Genomic DNA, 19,785 nt, shown 5'->3' with positions numbered 1-19,785 from the left:
AATACTTTGATATATCAACTTATGATTATGACCAATCAAATATGAAATTATATGAATACTTTGATATATCAACTTGTGATTATGACCAATCAAATATGAATTTAATATAAACACCTAAAGTATCAAATTATGATTCCTTTACAAATTTGTTTTGCCTAACTGGTGCACAGTTAACGTGGATCAAAAGCCTATAACATCAATCTAAAGTGTTTTTAATCGAATTTCACCATTTCGATAGAATTTTTTGGTTGACCTTTCATACTAAAAAAATTACTTATAAAAATAAGTTGAGGAGGTGCACGTGACCCCACTTGGTGCTTAATAGGTCTATCATTGTTCATGACCACCTCATACCTAGCACCAATATCATAACTATTTCTCAAATAGATACAACTATTTATCAGTAACATCCTTATATTTTGTGAAAAAGCTGATTATCTGCAACCACAACTAGCTCCACATGGAACCAACCCCCAACTACACCAATGTGAAGAACATTTTTTTGGCTCATTCAGCGACTCAAGCTAGCAGGTCAGGGGCCTGGGTCCTGACCCACGACTTGTCATAACCATTTCAATTACATCAATTTCATCAAATCTAGATAAAATTAACCGAAGGAGAAGAATGATGTAACAGAGATGTTATTATCTCGACTATTAATAAAACGATGCAACTTTTTTTCTTCAAAGTACGTGACGACTCATAAGACCATGAAAGGTCACACTTTTGATATATTTAGTAGAAAGAAAAGCATAAAAAGTTTATTATTTTCTATTTTGTGGCAAAAGCTCATAAAATTGGAAAGAAAACAAATTATAGAAGAAAATGACACAAAACATAAATGTAAAAAAGTGTAGATCGCAAGAAACACCAAGCATAACAACACATACTTCACGTCCCAAAATAAGGGTGCGTTTGATACACTAGATAGAATAGAACATGATTATTTGTTTCATATTTGACAGAACTTTTATGTAGAACAAAATGGAACATGCATGTTTCACGCCTACCCCATAGAAAAACGTAGAACAAACCTATATTTTACCAATATAACATCAATATGGAACATAATTCCCTTCTAAATATCACACGTTTCACTTTTCATATATTATTCATTCTTTAAATTTTATTTATTGTATTTTATGCAACAATTAATTTTTTTTAGAATTATGCAATTATTACATTTTTTTAGCTAACCAAGGGGCCGTCTACCAAATGTTTATCAGGTAAGCGTTTACCGACAAGAGTAACATCAAAATGGAACATAATTCCCATCAAAATGGATTATTTATAAGTACATCTTACCTAGTAAATGCTAACCGTGTAAGAGCCTCCTCCCTCACTAACTGGGTAAGAACCTCAGTTGATGTCTCATCTCTTACCGGGTAAGATTCTCGGTCCTTACCATACTCATCTAGTAAGATAAAGTGACGCAATAAACGCTTACCCAGTAAGAGTTTGGTAAAAGACCCTAAATGGCAGTTTTACTCTTAATAATAAAGAGAGAAACTCCCTCCATCAAGGGTAGAATGGAAAAGTAAACACTTATTCTAGGACAATAAAATAGAAATGTTGACACTTATTTTGAGACGGAGGAAGTAGTAAATTACTATTTATATGTGTCAATGGACTTGTTTAAGATAACCTAGAATTCCTAAGTTAGAATCAGCACTAATGAATTACCACAAATATATCAATGGAAAAGTGACAGAAATTTCACAAATTACCTTAATATCCTAAACAAGAAAAATAATCAAGAAACTATGAACAAGTAAGGTAGTGTGCAGATTACAGAAAATGAATAATAACATTAGAAATAAAAGCAAGATAAAGGGACGGACCTATATAGGAGCATACGGTGGAACAGACTACCTCTTCATGGTTCTGCAGTAAGGGCAAAAATTACGTTTCTAAAGAGTGTCATCGTATCCTTTTGTTGGGTATCCTTATATTTTTTGAAACGTTTTGGCATAAATTTTTAATGGCAGAGTTGGTAAATGTTGCTACTTTTGTTCAAAAGGACCTAGTTTGAATCCCACTTTTGTCAAATTTCTTAGTTTCCGGCTTATATTGGTGTTTTTTTACATACCTCTAGTATTTTTTTTAAAGCTATAAACAAAACTCGAACATGGGTTCCTTCTATGCTGGGACAAGGATCCAACCACCAAATCTATCTAATCCTGTGAAAATTTTCTAATTTTTTATAATTAAACTGTGCCACCACTTGAAAACATTTCTAAGTCGGCCACTACCCTTGCTTACTTATTATAAATAGTTGGAATCTCAACCATTTAAGTCTATATATGAATGAGAAAGAGGTCATTTTGAGTGCAAAAACATAAAGTCTTTTTCTAAAATTTCCAAGAGAAACAAACAAGAAAACTATGCATGTTATGGTAATACCATATCCAGCACAAGGCCATGTAATTCCTCTCATGGAGGTGGCACGGTGCATTGCGATCAACGGTCTCAAGGTTACATTTGTGAACACGGAGGTCACTCATAAAAAGATTATGAGTGCCTGCGGTTCACAGAAAGACGGTCCGAATGATTTAATCCAAATGGTTTCAATCCCAGATGGGATGCAGCCATGGGAGGACAGGCGTGACCTCGGCAAGTTGACAGAATCAATATCCCGAATGATGCCCACAAAACTAGAAGAGCTAATAGAAGGTATTAACAAAACAGATAACAAAGTTACCTGCATTATTGCTGATGCTTCCCTGGTATGGGCCATAAGAGTTGCAAAGAAGATGGGAATTAGATCGGCAAGCTTCTGTTCCAGCGCGGCTGCAGTTATGGCGTTGATCATGAGCATTCAGAAGCTGTTGGAAGATGAAATTATAGATAGAAATGGTGAGATAACTGTTAGTGATTTTAGCGGCATCACACATTTGGTGTAATTGTGATTTACTTGAAACGTGGGGGGTCAAGGGGGCTGTGCCCCCTTGTGGGTCCTAGGGGCCGCGCCCCTGGCAGGGTCCAAGGGGAAGCAAATTTTAGTTTTGGGATGATCCGGATGAATTTCAGAAGGTTGGAAACCTTCTTGAAATTGTTCCCAAAATTGTAGAAATTTAACCAAGTCTGGATCAAAGATAGAGCAATCAGAGCTTTGGATTGTGGAACTAGCGTTCTGGACCTTAGAAATTTGACCAAGTCTGATATAGAGCTACCAGAGCTCTGTACCATGGAACCAGAGTTCCAAATGTTGCTTCTGATTATGATATAACTGCTCCCAAACCTTATCTTTTAACGGTTATAACTGTCATACAGTTATATTTTAACCGTTTGAATCTCCTGTAATCGTCGATCTCTCATATAAATACATAAACGTGATCTGGTGAATATATATATATATATATATATGTATATATATATATACACACGAATTTGTGCCTTAATTCGTGTATGAATTTTCTGGATTATCCCAGTACCAAATTTGTGCAAACCCAAGGCATTATAGGGGCCGAAAGATAGTATTTAGAAAGCGTCTTTCCATACACGATCCAGAAATATATCCAAACTATATAAAACCACAAACCCAAATTCCCCAACAATAACTTGACTAAATTGTAGATTGAAAGCTTTTTATGCAATGAAACTTTTTTCTTTCAGGAATACCTTTGAAGGATCAAATGATTCAGCTCTCAACAACTATGCCATTTATGGACCCTGCAAAGTTTACATGGGCATGTGTAGGCAATCCCGCCACAAACAAGATTATCTTTGATATCCTGATTCTTGGTACTAAGGAAGCTGCAGAAACAGCCGACTGTATAATTTGCAACTCGACTATGGAGCTGGAGACTGGGGCGTTCAGGCTATTTCCGAAGATGTTGCCGATAGGTCCACTTTTGGCAACCAACCGCTTCTTAAAGCAAGAAGGGCATTTTTGGAAAGAAGACTTCACTTGTCTAACATGGCTTGATCAACAGCCAGTTTGCTCAGTCATCTATGTGGCATTTGGGAGCGTCACAATTTTTAACCAGTCCCAGTTTGAAGAACTGGCGTTTGGGCTCGAACTCACCAATAAGCCATTCTTGTGGGCTGTAAGACCTGAGACAAGTGGCAGTATGAACGGTACTATCTACCCGAATGGATTCATGGATAGAGTAGGCGATCATGGGAAAATTGTGAGCTGGGCACCTCAACAGGAGGTCCTAAGCCATCCCTCAGTAGCTTGTTTCATGAGTCATTGTGGTTGGAACTCTACCATGGAAGGTGTCAGCAATGGCGTTCCTTTCTTGTGTTGGCCGTACTTTGCTGATCAGTTCCTTAATACAACTTACATTTGTGATATCTGGAAAACGGGTCTGGGTTTGAAGAAAGATGATAGTGGTATTGTCACACGAGGAGAAATTAAGAGTAAAGTCGAGCTGTTGCTCAGCAACAAGATAATCAAAGAAAATGCCTTGAATTTGAAAGAAAAAGTGGGAGCAGAAAGATCTTCTAACAAAAAGCTCAGCGAGTTCATTGATTGGGTAAAGAAAGGAAATGTTAACGCACCTGAAAAGAACACCTGCAACTAACGACGGGCATGTAAGCTTTCAGTTATAGATGCTACCATTTCCATGTATGCTGTCTTTTCCATCTTTTCATTTTGATGGCAGAAAATAAAGAAGTAAATTGAACTTCAAAATAAAAGTAGATGCAAGAAATGTGAAGTATCTAAAACTAATCATAGTTCAAAAGTTAATTCATCCAAAAAAAATCGCTTGCTGCCCATTAACATGCCTCATCTATGATAGTTGATAACAAGTATATATACAAGAACTGTTAATAAATATTTTGAAAAATATTGCATCCTCATCCCACACTACTTCTAGAACAATATGCGTCCGAATATCCTAAGTGTAGCAAAACAATTATCCTTGTAACAGAAAACGAATGATCGTGTGAGAATAGGAGTTAAGGTAAGAAGTGTAAGAATGATTTGGACCCTTGATCACTTTTAATCCCAAGACAACCCATGAGTTGTGCTAGTGATTCTCTTCAATTAGAATTGATCCAAGGGTGGAGATCCCTTCCTACCCTTCTCACCATAACTTTTATTCTCACCGGAACCCAACTCTATAACAAAATTGCAAAAGAAAATCCTATCTCTGTTGTGTACCAAACAAACAATCATTGGGCTAATTTAAATTCTTACCTTGGAAAGAAGAATTAATGAATTCTTGACCAGAAATTTGATCCATTTCTAACTCGAGCGTCCTAGCATCTTCTGTCACAGATTTGGCTTCCATTGTGTTCAATTCATTTTAACACACTTTCATACGGGTCTTGTACCATGGCGGCATGGCCAGGCTTTTCCTTGTTTCACCACCAATGAACCCTTCATGAGTTCTTTCCCCTGTCGAAATGACTACTATAACACAAGTTATGTAGAGCAACAGCCAATATAATGAAAGCCTCAAGTCTGCTACAAGCCAATATAGGTGCTTAGTTTGTGATAAATTCCATAATGATTTGAATTGGGAAGATGAGATTTGATGTCAAAAGTAAAAAAAGAAGCAATTGTGACGGAAAAGAGTCAATGACAAAGTAAAACAACATGCATGGTGGATCCTAGAAGTTCCAGCTTGTTATGTTCTCAACCACTAGAATCCCATAGTCATATTGCTAGCAAGTTTATTAGTCAACATACTTTTGCAACATATCGAGCCTGTGTAGACGAGTAGTAATTAAGAGACAACGTACAATAGCAAGGAAATCCATGGTCCAAACATAGCACAAAAGAAAGGAATTGCAAGCAGGGACGGACCCAGGTGGTGAATATGGTGGCACGGGCCACCGCCTCGTTCCTCCGTCATAGTTTAAAAAATTGTAGGGTCGGGAAAAGTGCCACCGTATCAATTTGTTGTGTGCCACCGTATATGTTTTGAGACTACAATGAAAACACAAGTTTCCCTTGGTAAAGTTGGCTTGCAAGCTTTTCTGATAGTCAACAAACCAATGATGATTTTGTGAAAAATATCCCTATTGGTGCTTAGTCTGTGATAAATTCCATAATGGTTTGAATTGAGAAGGTGAGGTTTGATTTTAAAAGTAAACAGTACTTGTTAAGGAACAAAGTGAATAACAAACTAAAGATCTTAGAAGTCAGCTTGTTCTGTTCTCAAAATCACTACAATCTCATTTTCATATTGCTAGCAAGTTCATTAGCCAACTATATATTTAGATATATACCATGCAGAGAGAGACCTGAGAAAAGAATGTCGATGAAACTGAAGCCTGCTTTAACCACAATGCTTCTAAAAGGATTACGACAGATCACATATTTAGACACAGGAATTAACAATGTCGATGAAACTGAAGCCTGCATTAACTACGACACTGTTTGATGAAATTTAATAAACAACAATGAAAGTGAGAAGCTATGCAAACTTATTATGCTTGTGTATAAAAGTGAGAAACAATCAGGTGTAGAAATCTTGTAAATCTCCAAAAATGGGAGATCAACAGACTGAAAAGACCCACGTGCTAGTTATACCTTATATAGCACAAGGTCATGTAATTCCTTTAATGGAACTCACTCAGTGCTTAACCGAGCATGGAGTGAAAGTCACATTCGTGAACACAGATGTCAACCACAAACTCATCAGGAAGACATGGTCGGAGAAGGGGAGTTCTGCTGATCTAATCAACATGGTTTTGATCCCAGATGGGATGGAACCATGGGAGGACAGGAACGACTTTGTTAGGTCTTCAGAAGCAATCAACCAAGTCATGCCGGCAAGCTGGAAGAGCTCATAGATATGATTAACAAAACAAATTACGAGAAAATCAGCTGTGTTATTGCAGATGAATGCATGTCATGGGCCATACATGTTGCAGAGAAGTTGGGAATTCAGCGAGCTACCTTCTGGTCTGCTCCAGATGGCACACTGGCCACCATGTTGAGCATTCGGAAACTGATTGATGATGGAATCATGGATAATGACGGTGAGCCAATTGAAAATAGATTTTGATACTGAACTTTGATTCAGAGTTTCCAGCTTACTTTGTAGAACATTTTACATTCAGGAGCCCTTTTAAAAGACCAAATATTCCAGCTATCACCAACCATGCCACCCATGAAAGCTGCAGAATAGCATGGGGCTGTATAGGCAACTTGGCCACAACAAAAACCCTTTTTAAGTTAACGGTTAAAGCTGCCAAGCTGCAAAGTGGAAGCTTTGCAACTCAACTAACGAGCTGGAATCTTCAACATTCAGCATGTTCCCCAACCTGGTGTCAGTAGGTCTTCTCTTGGCAAGCAATCGACAGGCAAAACAAGCAGGCCACTTCTGGCAAGAAGACTCTACATGTCTAGCATGGCTTGATCAGCAGTCGGCGTGCTCAGTCATCTACATGGCATTTGGAAGCTTCACAATATTCAACTAGACTCAGTTTCAAGAACTGGCACTTGGTCTTGAACTCACCAACAAGCCTTTCCTGTGGTTGTGCGGCCAGGTTAACCAACGAGACAAAATGGATATATGGACAGAATGGGCTCTCGTGGCAAGATAGTGAGCTGGGCACCTCATCAGGAGGTCTTAGCTCAATCTTCTGTTGCTTGGTTCTTGAGCCACTGTGGTTGGAACTCTACTTTGGAAGGTGTCAGCAATGGGGTCCCTTTTTTGTCCTGGCCTTACTTTGCTGATCAGTTACTTAACAAGACTTACATTTGTAACATTTGGATGAACGGACTGGGTTTTCAAAAAGATGAAAATAGTATTATCAGAAGGGAAGAGATCACAGATAAAGTGGACCAGCTGCTGAGCAACAGAGAATTCAAGGCCCTGAATCTAAAAGAAAAGGTTATGAATAGTATCAAAAAAGGTGGATGCTCGTGCAAGAACTTTGAATGCTTCATTGAATGGATAAAGGAGAAAGATGCTAATGGCACAATCCAATACAAGAGTGAATTACCTAAATGTGGTCAGTTGTAAACTTTATTGTGTTCTCATAATAAATCATAACTTACTGTGGTTATTTCTTGGACTTCATTTTGTGTTCCCAGCATATGATCACAAGGTACATTTAACTACTTTATGTGGGTAGCTAAACTTTCTCTAATCTAGAGTGTTAGCATACACTTTTTAACAAGCACATTGGATGATCACATAATGACAGTTGCAAATACTTGAAGGTTTTTGCATAATACAACGAAAGGTAGATCCATTTCTAATGATGTGCAACTTCAATTGCTATTAAATGCATATCATAAGCTTATCATCTCTTTAACTTAATATAGGCACAACAATCGTGTGTAAACCAAAAATCTGTATGCTCCTACATTTGGGGATGGAGAAGATAAAATTCATACATTGCCACGCTATTATGTACATGCATTTCACAATGTACCACGAGACCTGATCGTAAATAATTTTTTACAACAATAATTAACCAAATGGAATAACGGAATATTATTTTGTTACATGAGGGTTTTTGTTTTCCAGGCAACAAAGGAAGCTTTTTTTCCAGAAAAAGACTAACCTTGCCTACATTTTATTGCCTACAAGTTTTATCATATACATATTAATCTAAATTTTCTTGAATAGTTTCAAGGAAGGAACAACGAGTGGCAAAGCATGCTAGCAAGTTAGGTTATCCTTTTTATAGATTTTCTAGTCCCGCCACTGGATACACCATCGTAAATGACTAGATCTGTACCAAATCACATATGAATTTGATATGAATACCTGACCTATCAAGTTATAGTTATTGCTAATCAAATATCAATTTAATTTGAACACCTAAAGTATCAAGTTATGATGTCCTTCATAAAATTGTTCACATCCACTTCATACCTAACACCAGTATTAAAATTATTTGCCAAAATAGATATGTTTTTATGATCAAACCTTCTGACTTCAATTGTAAATAGTTTGGCGTAAATTATCATTTTGTTTAATCTAATTGGAACCTCAATGATTTATGCTACAAGAATGAGAAAGGAGTCATTTTGAGTGCAAAATGTAAGTCGTTCTAAAAACTCCAAGAGAAACAAAAATGAAAAATATTCATGTTCTGGTAATACCTTATCCAGGACAAGCCCATGAGGTCACTCACAAACAGATTATGAATGTCAGGCTGCCTGGTCAGAGAAAGATGGTCCAAATGATTCGATGCAAATGGTTTGGATCCCAGATGGAATGGGACCATGGGAGATTCGGAGGACAGGAGTGACCACAGCAAGTTGACAGAAGCAATGTCCCAAGTGATGCCCAACAAACTAGAAGAGCTTCTAGAAGGCATTACCAAAATAGATGACAAGAAATCACCTGCATTATTGCCGATCTTTTTATGGGAAGGGCCATAGAGTTGCACAGAAGATGGGAATTAGACAAGCAGCCCTTTATCCCTGCTGGGCTGCACTTTTGTCTATGATCATGAGCATTCAGAAGCTGTTGGACAATGAAGTTATAGACAGCAGCGGTGAGATGATTAAATTATAGAACTAAAATTTAGCCTTATGCAATGAAACGTTTCTTTCAGGAGCACCTTTGAAGGATCAAATTACTCAGCTCTCAACAACTATGCCATTTATGGTCCCCACAAAATTTACATGGACATGTATAGGCGACCCAGCCATGAACAAAATTATCTATGACATCTCRATTCTWRRTRCTAAGRAAGCCTTAGAAATGGCAGACCGGATAATTTGCAACTCAACTATGGAGCTGGAGACTGGGGTCTTCACCCTATCTCCAAAGATGTTACCGATTGGCCCACTTTTGGCAACCAACTGCTTCTCAAAGCAAGCAGGCCACTTCTGGAACGAAGACTCCACTTGCCTAACACGGCTTGATCAACAGCCTGTCTGCTCAGTCATCTATGTGGCATTCGGGAGCTTCACAATTTTTAACCAACCCCAGTTTGAAGAGCTGGCTTTAGGGCTTGAACTCACCAAGTGGCAGTACCAACATGTCTACCCGAATGGATACATGGATAGAATAGGCAATCATGGAAAATTGATGAGCTGGGCATCTCAACAGGAGGTCCAGAGACACCCCTCAGTGACTTGGATCATGAGTCATTGTGGTGGAACTCTACCATGGAAGGTGTCAGCAATGGTGTTCCATTCGTATACCGGCCATACTTTGCGAATCAGTTTCTTAATACAAGTTACATATGTGAGATCTGGAAAACCGATCTGGGTTTGAACAAAGATGAGAATAGGGGTATTGTCACACAAGGAGAAATCAAGAGCAACGTGGAGCAGCTGCTCAGCAACAATATAGTCAAAGAAAATGCCTTGAATTTGCAAGAAAAAGTGGCGAACAGTGTACGAGCAGGAAAATCCTCTAACAGAAACCTCTACAATTTCATTGATTGGGTAAAGGAAGGAAATGCTAATGCACCTGAAAAAACACCTGCAAATAACAAATAGCACATAACTTTCCTGTTATATCTATTGTTTCGCCAAGTCAGTATGAAGTATGAACGCCACTGTTTCCATTTGTGCTGTTCTTTCCCTTTTTTCATTTTGATGGGAGAAGATATAGAAGTACATTGAACTTCAAAATAAAACTAGACCCAGGAATTGTGAAGTATCTAAAGGTGATCATAGTTCAAAAGTTATTTCATCCAAAAAATAGTTTAGTTCCCATAAACATGCATCATCTATGAGATTTAATAACAAGTATTCAAGAATTGTAAAGTTGCAAATTATATTGCAACCATCATCATTTTGTTTAATTTTCAACATTTATGGAAGATTTATATCATGTCATCAAGCAAAGGGAAGATCAACAGAAAATGATGAACATGTAAAAGTAGGCACACAAAATATGATAACCCGACAAGATAAATAGTTAAATAGATAGCCTACATTCAGATTTTTCGTATACAATCCTGATTAGAGAAAATGTTTGTAGATTGCTGGCATGGGCAGACTTATATATCCCTATTTGCACGAGAACCTTAAGTAGGTGATATTTAGTACTAAACAATAATTGGTGTTAAATTTGTTTTTTTGCATCACTGTATGAAATTTCTGAAAAATACGAGAATATGTTGTTACTTCTAACAAATATACTTTGTGTGATGCATTGCTAATACATGTTGAAAGATATTGCATCCCACACTCAATACGTCTAGAACAACATATGTCTGCTTAACCTAACCCTAGCAAAAGAATTTCCCTTTTAACAGAATCGCAGAAGGAAATCCTATGTTGTCTACCAAATAAGCGATCACTTTGATAATTTAAATTCTTACCTTCAAAAGAGGAATTATTGAATTCTTGGCTAGAATTTCTAGCAATTTCTAACTCCGGTGTCCTAGCATCTCCCTACTTTGCAAGGAGTGACCAACGGTGTCCCTTTCCTTTCTTAGCTTTACTTCACTGGTTAGTTGCCTAACAAGTCTTACATTTGTGATATCTGAATAAACGAGCTGGGACTTCAAAACATGAAAATGGTATCATCAGATGAGAAGAATCAAGGATAAAGTGACCAGCTGGTCAGCAACAGAAAATTCATTAAAAAGGGCCCCTCAATTTCAAAAAGAAGGTTATAATAGCCTAAGAAAGGTGGGTGTTCACACAAGAACTTCGACGCTTCAATAAATGGATAAAAGAGATAAATGCTAATGACAAGAACAATCTGACCCAAGAGCGACCAAACTATTGTTTGGCCTATAAGAACTTGTTTGATAATTGTAAGAGCAAGCTCTATAACCTATTTATAGGGTCGTCATAGAATCAGAAAATGTTTGTACCTCAATCCTTGGTTGAATACCATATTTTACGGTGTCACTGATGTTAATCTGGAGAACAAAAGTGATGAAGGAACATAAATTTGCAGGAAATCACCAACAAAAAGAAATATGTTCTATCTAGAATTATAGCATAAAAATGACAAAAAAATTAACAATAGCCACATTAATCTCCTATGGCAATCCTGGGCACTAAAATCTATCGTTTGGTTTGTTATTACCAGAAAACTATCCTTCCACAACCGAGCCAAAAACACAATCATACGCAGTAAGCCATTGAAAAGCTACTGAACATCATGTATGTAAAATTTCGTCAAACTGGTTGTGAATGATCCCTAAAAACCATTGGTAATGGATGCAGATGGCTTTAACCATGGTGTAGTCGATTCAGGCGTGGAGTAAAATTTTGGAACTATCCATTCAACACTGTTTACCCTATTTGACGATCCGAATCCTGTAAACAGATACCAAAATCGTTTATTTGAAACAAATTTTGGTATAACTCAATAAGCATGCTAAAATTGAGCCAATCAATTATTGATCATCAAAGAAATTCCGGTGATCGGAAAATGTAATGGACTTACGATTCCGATCAGATTACTACGTGTTGGAGTTGATGTCGACTTGATGATCTAGAGTTGATTTGTGGCGGGAATGACGAGACTTTACACCGTTTAGGGAAATAAAGGAAAATTCTGTATTTCTCGATGCCATTTTCAAGTTTCATACAAATCAACATCAAACAGTTACCTTCGAAAAAGCAAATTACATGAAGAAAATGGAGTATATGTTAGATAATTCATTTTGGTATTTAATATGTATAATTTTAAACTTTTAAGTATCTGGGTAATGAGCTAAAATATTAATTGGTTACCATGTTGATATGGTGAGTAATGGGATGAAATTGGGTTAAATAACAAATAATATTGAGTTGGATATCACATCGCTCGCCAAATCAGCATGGTAATCGGTTAATACTTCAATCGGTTATTCGGGTACTTAAATATTTAAAACTTTACATCTTATGTACCAAAATATAAGTTTTGGAAGTAGGTTACCCAAAATATGAATCAAGTTAAAATACGTTGCTTTCTCATGCAATTTGCCTTAAAAATTACATTTCTAAATCTAATATCTATTTTAATAGTTTTAATATTAATTATATTAGTAAAATACATTTACTAAAATATTATTTCTCATTTCAAAACATTTATTTTCAATACTTTTCTGGTAGAAAGTATTAAAAAAATTTATATTTTGACATAAAATATAACATAGTTATTGAAACAAAAACGATTGTAACCACAAGGATGGTGTTTGATTGGTTTGAACTTGGCTTTAAAGGTCAAAAGTACCTGGAGGTCCCAGGTTCAAATCCAAGAAGAAATAAAAATCTTCTTGTGGCCATGAAGATTCAAATGCAGTGATTCCGAGCTATCTGCAAAGCAGGTGGTCGTCCTAGGATTAATCGGCTCGCATAGCGGGTTGGATATCCAGGTTAATAAAAAAACGATTGCTAAAATCCCTCTTTTATCCATTTTAACATACAATATAACATAGATGTTGAAGCAAAAAAAAATTGTTAAAATTCCTTTTTTTCCTCCAATCTTAGCATAGATGTTGGAGATTCCCTTAGAATATCTCCAACTCGTTATGCGAAGTGACTAATCTCAGGGTGACCAACGGGTAGCCGGAGTCACTGCATTTGAACCTCTGAGCCACAAGAGAATTTTTATTCATCCTTATATTCGAACTTGTGACCTCCAGACACTTTTGACATTTGGAGTCCAAGTTCAAAACAATCGGACACCACACTTATGGTTAATATAGTTCATGTTAGGATTGCTAAAATACATTGGGTGTTAGAGCTTGATGTAATTTTTCTAGAGATTTCACTTTTCATAGTCTATTATAGAAAAATTATAGCATAGTTATTGGAAAAGCTGTTACATTCTTAATACATGATTTTGACCTGATTATAACATGAAATAAGGTGTATATAACATTACCCTTTTATAAACATACTTTTATTCATTAAAAGAAAATTAATTGTTATTAATCATTTCCTTCCTTTTTTTTCTTCTCACATTTAAAAGAAAGACTCGATAAACCACACGGTTGGTGTTTGATTGGTTTGAGCTTTAGTTCAAAGGCCAAAAGTGTTTGGAGGTCTTAGATTCAAATTCAGTAAGGGATAAAAATCTCATTGTGACCACATATATTCAAATGCAGTGACTCCGGGCTACCGGCAAAGTATGTGATCGCCCTGGGATTAGTCGGCTCGCATAGCAGATTAGATATCCAGGTTAATAAAAAAAACTTGAGAACACAATATTTTATTTCTTTTTTCGTTTCCTTTAGGTTCGTCTTCCTTCGTATAATTTGGTTTGAGAACATAGTGTTAGTTGTTATAGCATTTGCATCGATGCTTCACCGACGGTTTGTGTTCTGCTTCTTCTCTTCTCTCTGCGTTGGCCTAGATTGGTCGATGCCCATGCAACAAGTCGATAATGACCTGGTTCGAACTCGTTTTGAACTTTATTTTAACTTTTATATGTTGTTAGACAACGACATAAAGTTAAATACACAAATGTAAAAAATTAACATTTGTAAATATAAAAAATATCAACATAAAACAGTATTTATGGCTGGTATTATACCAGATTTTATTTTTTATTATTCATAACACTAAAACAGTGTATTCCTCAGAGAAAAGTTAATGCAAAAAATTGTTGTATTGCAAGATTTGATATATTCATTGGAGATGGTCTTAATGTTTATTTGTTAACACCTTAACGAACTTAATAGGACTCAACTTATTCGACCAGCTACATATAACTGCTTTAATGATATAGAAGTGGTCTATTCAGTAAGTTTACAGGGAGTTTTATGCATAAAGTTATGTTTTTTCAAAGCTGCTATTCCAAATAAATAAAAAACACGCTTCTTCTATTTGTAAAAAACGCTCTAAATCCATACAGTCAGATTAATCCACACAAGCAACTTTATTTGTACAAAATTCGATAGAAAACCAATTAAACAAACTCCTTAGATAACAAATTAAGAGGAAAGTGTTCTTTTGGTAATCTTTTTATATAAACTATAATAAAGGGATGTTTGACAGTTACTGAATGATTTTGTGTTGAATTATTAAGTGGTCAGAACGATTAATAGGCTCTTATGATATAGTGCAAAATGAAGTATGATTGTTTGGTAATTATTTACATTGAAATTAGGGCGCTGAATGATTAAGGGAGACCTAGAAATAGAATACAAAATTATCAGAGATTTTTAGAAACATTAAGAGACAAAAAAAAATTTGTCAAACAAGATTCAACTCTTAACAATTCAGAGGTTGCCTCTTAATGAAACTATTAAGAGGTAAACAAAGTTGTAAAATATGTTATGTTTTTATCTTTGTAATTTATAATCTCTATAAAACATAACATATAATTTATACTTTATAATATAATTTACAAAAATATTAAAAGAAATATCTCGATTAGTTTATCTATAATATATTATAAAGTATTTGACAAAAACTTTTAAAAATCATTTTTTATACATAACGTACTGTTTATTTATGCATATTATTTAAAATTCAAAATTACAGGCGATTGTGCGTAAGTACAACTTATTAAAACTTAATGTTTGAATTCGTATAATTAACTGCAGATAATTTAATCGAGCTTTCGAACGAGCCGTGCCGAACTTTGGTTTTATGAAGCTTAACTCGCTAAGTTAAACAAGTTATATTTTGTGACGGAGATCGACTCAAGCTCGAGCTCGAATAACTCCTTAAAAGTTTGACTCGTTTACATCCCTACCAACTAAAACTTAAAAAGAGTGGAATTTTTATAAGAAATTTTTTTACTTAATTGTTTGGTAGTTGTTTATAATAAAATTAGACCGTTGAATGGTTAAGGGAGACTCAATATACAAAATCATTAAGAGGGTTTTAAAACCATTAAGAGACATATTTTTTGCTAAACAAGATTTATCTCTTAACCATTAAAAACTGTATTTAATAAAACTATTAAGAAGTAAACAAAGAACCACTTAAAATTGAAGATTTACTAATACACATGCTCTGTTAGTATTAAGTTATTAACTGTGTGACCTGGTGATGTGCAAGAGTAATATAAATTTTATATATATAAAAACGATGAATGGATGCGCGTGGCCTTAGCAACATGGTTGCAGTCTGGCAGCTTAGCCTCATCACATCCACCTTCACAAAAAGAATTCTGTAACAATTAATGGCTACTTAATTACTCTCTCCACACCTCCATATCCCTATGCCACAACAATTAAAAGCAAGCATTTAACACACACACAGTTTCAGCTCACTGTGTGACTCTTGTTCCAGATTATCTCAATTTTGTACCAAACAATGTATTAAGAAAAGAAACAAAATCAAACGAGAATCAGAAGCCTCGAATTTTAAGTACACATCGAGGAGAAACTTCGAAGAGAACACAAAAACAAAGGAGAAATCAGAAATGGCGTCTAACCGGTTCAAGTAATTTGAGAGTGAAACAAAGAGTAAATGTTGTTCTCTAAGTTGAAATTTGGAATTGCCGGAAGAAATCTCGAAGCAGTTCATTCAAAATCTAATACCAAATCGGAACTCTAAAACTTAAAATTAGAAATAGATGAAGAACCTGAAATCTGAAATCTCATTCTCGGAATATATTATAAGATTTGATAAAATTACTGCTGTACAATTTGATGATTTTGAGAGGAGCCATAAAAATCGACGAGTTTTTGCAAGATGGAGACTCGAGTACGTAGAAGGAGAATGTAATCGGCGGTTTCCTGGAACAACTCGTCGGCTGATCCAATTCCGGCAGCTCCGTCGAGTTCCTGGACTGGTATGAGGTTCTTCAAGGCCTGGAGCTTGTCGGAAACTGAAGAACGCAACGATGCCGTTATCGTTGATTTATTATGAAGAGATCTAGATCTCTTGTAGTGTGAAGATATTGATCTCCTTATAATTCTTCTCGCCGGAAAATTCTTCTGTCTCCTTGTCGTCGACCCCATACCGGAAAACTGATCGGAGAGGATGGGAGATGCGGATTCCGTTTTAGGTGGGGAGGATGGATATAACGGGTGGACCTTGAGCATTTTGGTGTTTAAGTAATAGGCTGTTGTTCTTTTACCCATGATTTGCTAGAATATTTACAACTGTGCCATTATACAAATATTTAGAGCATCTCAATAAATTCTGTAAAATTTTATTAAAATAAATAATTAGAAATCCAAATTTTTTTAGAAAATAAATAAATTCAACTTCATTTAATTACCAATATTACAATATTAATTATATTGTTAAAATATTTAATATTATAATAAATTTCTAAATAAATATTAATATATTATATAAGATGAAAAGTATAAAAATTAACTTTATTGATGAAAATAATTATAAAAAAAAAAAGTTCTCGCATTTAACAATTATTTTTAAAAAATTCTCGGAAATTTAGAGATTTTTTTGTATTTCACGCATCTTTCTGTATTTTAATAAAACTTTTGAAAAATCTGTTAGAATAAAAAAGTAAGGGATCGTTTACTAAACACTTATTTGATAAGTACTTATCGGATAAATTTCCTCATCAAATAAACATAAGAAGGGTCAAGAATTTTACCGGGTAAGAGCGATGAGAATTATGGAGAGTCTTACCCGGTAAGTGAAGATGGCGACTCTTACTCAGGTAAACGATTACCCACTAAATTGTTGCATTCAATATGTTTTGTTATAATAAAAACTTATGCATCAAAATAAATCAGAGCATTAACTCATATTTGTAAGCGTTTACCAGATAAGCAATTGGGTAAACGACCCCTAAGTTAAAATCTCAGTTTCTCCATTTTAAATAACACGTTGAAGATGCTTTAAGAACCATTTTTGTTTTTTTATCTAATACATGAAATTTACAAGTATTTGACGTTGAGTCTAATTTGGGTAATACTACAGGTCTCGTCCTCAATCACACTGATGGCTCTTCGATTTCAAGTTCGTTCTCAACATTCTGACAAGCAACAATTCGGGTAGGAACATACTTGATACGGGATCCCTGTAATAACTTGGTTTACTAAAGCAAGTCGAGTCTTACAAAGTTTTTGTTCTACGATTGTGTGTATGATTGGATCTCGAGACGTTCCTGTAAGGATTTTATCTTTGGGACTGTTGGTTGATGGATTCGCTCCGAAATCCTAGTCGAGCCTCTCGTTCCTCTCTGGCTACTCATTGGTTTGTTTGTTTGGTCGTTTGTATTTGTTTGTTTTTCGTGTATTTTTTCCTTCGACTATGGGTCTGCTTCTGATTGTTGCATCTCGTAACTTTTAGCACTTCCCATTTACGTACTTTTATCGCTCCTTTTTAATATAATTTGCTACTTTTCAAGCATCATACAGTTTATTAACTTTTGAAATTTGGCATAAAAATCAGTCAACCAAATAAATAATTTCATGTTTTTAATTTAAAATAATACAAAATAATTAAATTAAATTAAAATGACTATAAATTAAACAAAAACCCATTAATATTCTTTGCAACTTGTCCCAAAATTCCCAAAAAAAATGGAGCAAAAATGTTGGTATTTTTTAGCTTTTAAAAAACCCTTTTATAGTTGTTTTTTTTTAAATATTTTTTTAGAAAATTAAATTCATTATAGTCAAATATAATAATTACCAATTGGGGCCAACGATTTTTAAGAAAAAACTAAAAAAAAATGTTTTTAAAACTCTTATTTTGAGAAGTGGTAAGTTTGAGCTGGGGGGTCGTTTATCAAATGTTTTACTCGGGTAAGTGTTTATCAAGTCATATTACCTTAACAGATAGATATGGTAAGGACCAGAAATCTTACCCGATAAGAGTGAAGGCAAGGACCGAGAGTCTTACCTGGTAAGTGATGACGACGACTCTTACCATGGTTGGCGCTTACCGGATAAATTGTTGTATATAATGTCGTTTTTGTGAATTAAAATTTTACCCGGTAAGTAAATGATAGTGTTGAATTTCACCGTTAATTGCTTACTGGTTAAGTGTTTGATAAACGACCATTACATATATGTAATATTTTAATAATATAATTAATACTGTAATCTCTAAATTAGAACAAAATGTTGGAGTTAAACGCATTTTCAGATATTTTGATTTTTGATTTTTTTAGAAATCTATAAAAAAAATCTGTTAGAAATCCTCTACGCTTGTTACATTTTCATTCGGGTTTCACATATATCACCAATTTCTTTTCAGGGTTTTCTACGTTGGCCAGAACGTCATCACTTTACGCTGTCAGTACAAAGTAGACATTTTATATAAACCATAGATCATGTGAATTAATTGGAAAACAATTACTGTTTCCATTTCAAAATAAATGTCTGCTATGAAAAATACAGTTTTAATAAATGTGTAATTATTATATTTTTTTTAATATTTACTTTTAAAAATAAAAACGAAAATAATAACACAAAACACTAAATAAATATCAAATAACTAAATTTATGAAAAGAATTATACCCTTCATGGAGGCAAGGGTAGTAATGTAATTGAACAGAAAACGACAAAGAGGGGTATCTCACTCCGCTTTGAAAGATTTATAGCGGGAAAGAAGAGGAGAGCCTTGCCAGAGAAAGCCTGTAGAATGGCACATGTCAAAGAACCAGTGGGACCCTTCTCATCCTCTTTTACAAGATTACCCTTCTACATATTTTACCCTCATGAATTTTAAATCGTTATTTATATATTTTAATAAAATAAAAATTTAAATTAATATATATTTCATACAATCAAGATTTAACTTTATAAATTTAACTATTTAACAGTTAATGTAAAAACAGAATCGGTTAATGCTTTAACCGATTACTCATGTGTTTAAATGTATAAAACTTTACATTTTATGTATCAAAATGAAAGTTTTGAAAGTACGTTACTCAAAATAAGAATCAAGTTAAAGTATGTTATTTTTTCGTTCAATTTGCTCTTATATAATTGATAAAGAAAATATGTTGAAAAATATATAAAAAATATTTTAAGGTATATAAAAAAATATTTTAAGGCGATATGTAAAAACGTTA

At 34.7% G+C, this 19,785-nt stretch overlaps 1 protein-coding gene and 2 pseudogenes across 1 annotated transcript; all 3 read left to right on the top strand.

Moving 5' to 3' along the window:
- The first annotated feature begins 2,384 nt into the window (after positions 1–2,384).
- LOC112515795 (UDP-glycosyltransferase 83A1-like) lies at positions 2,385–4,559 on the top strand. Its single transcript, XM_025122727.1, has 2 exons — positions 2,385–2,856; positions 3,616–4,559. Exons 1-2 carry the CDS (start codon positions 2,385–2,387, stop codon positions 4,527–4,529), a joined length of 1,386 nt encoding a protein of 461 aa, XP_024978495.1. The 3' UTR covers positions 4,530–4,559.
- Positions 4,560–6,447: 1,888 nt separating this feature from the next.
- LOC112515658 lies at positions 6,448–7,931 on the top strand (annotated as a pseudogene).
- A 1,063-nt stretch (positions 7,932–8,994) lies between these two features.
- LOC112515657 lies at positions 8,995–10,375 on the top strand (annotated as a pseudogene).
- The last annotated feature ends 9,410 nt before the right edge of the window (positions 10,376–19,785 follow it).

This window comes from Cynara cardunculus, assembly GCF_001531365.2.
Source record: "Cynara cardunculus var. scolymus isolate 2C chromosome LG 7, CcrdV1, whole genome shotgun sequence".
Classification (NCBI taxonomy): domain Eukaryota; kingdom Viridiplantae; phylum Streptophyta; class Magnoliopsida; order Asterales; family Asteraceae; genus Cynara; species Cynara cardunculus.
This window is presented reverse-complemented; position numbering and strand designations above follow the sequence as displayed.

What these genes read in the sequence shown, in the direction of transcription:
- LOC112515795 (XM_025122727.1), top strand. Translation starts at nt 2,385, where the DNA reads ATGCATGTTATGGTAATACCATATCCAGCACAAGGCCATGTAATTCCT. An exon ending in TGAAATTATAGATAGAAATG is followed by an intron (nt 2,857 to 3,615) that starts GTGAGATAACTG and finishes TTTTTCTTTCAG; the next exon opens with GAATACCTTTGAAGGATCAA.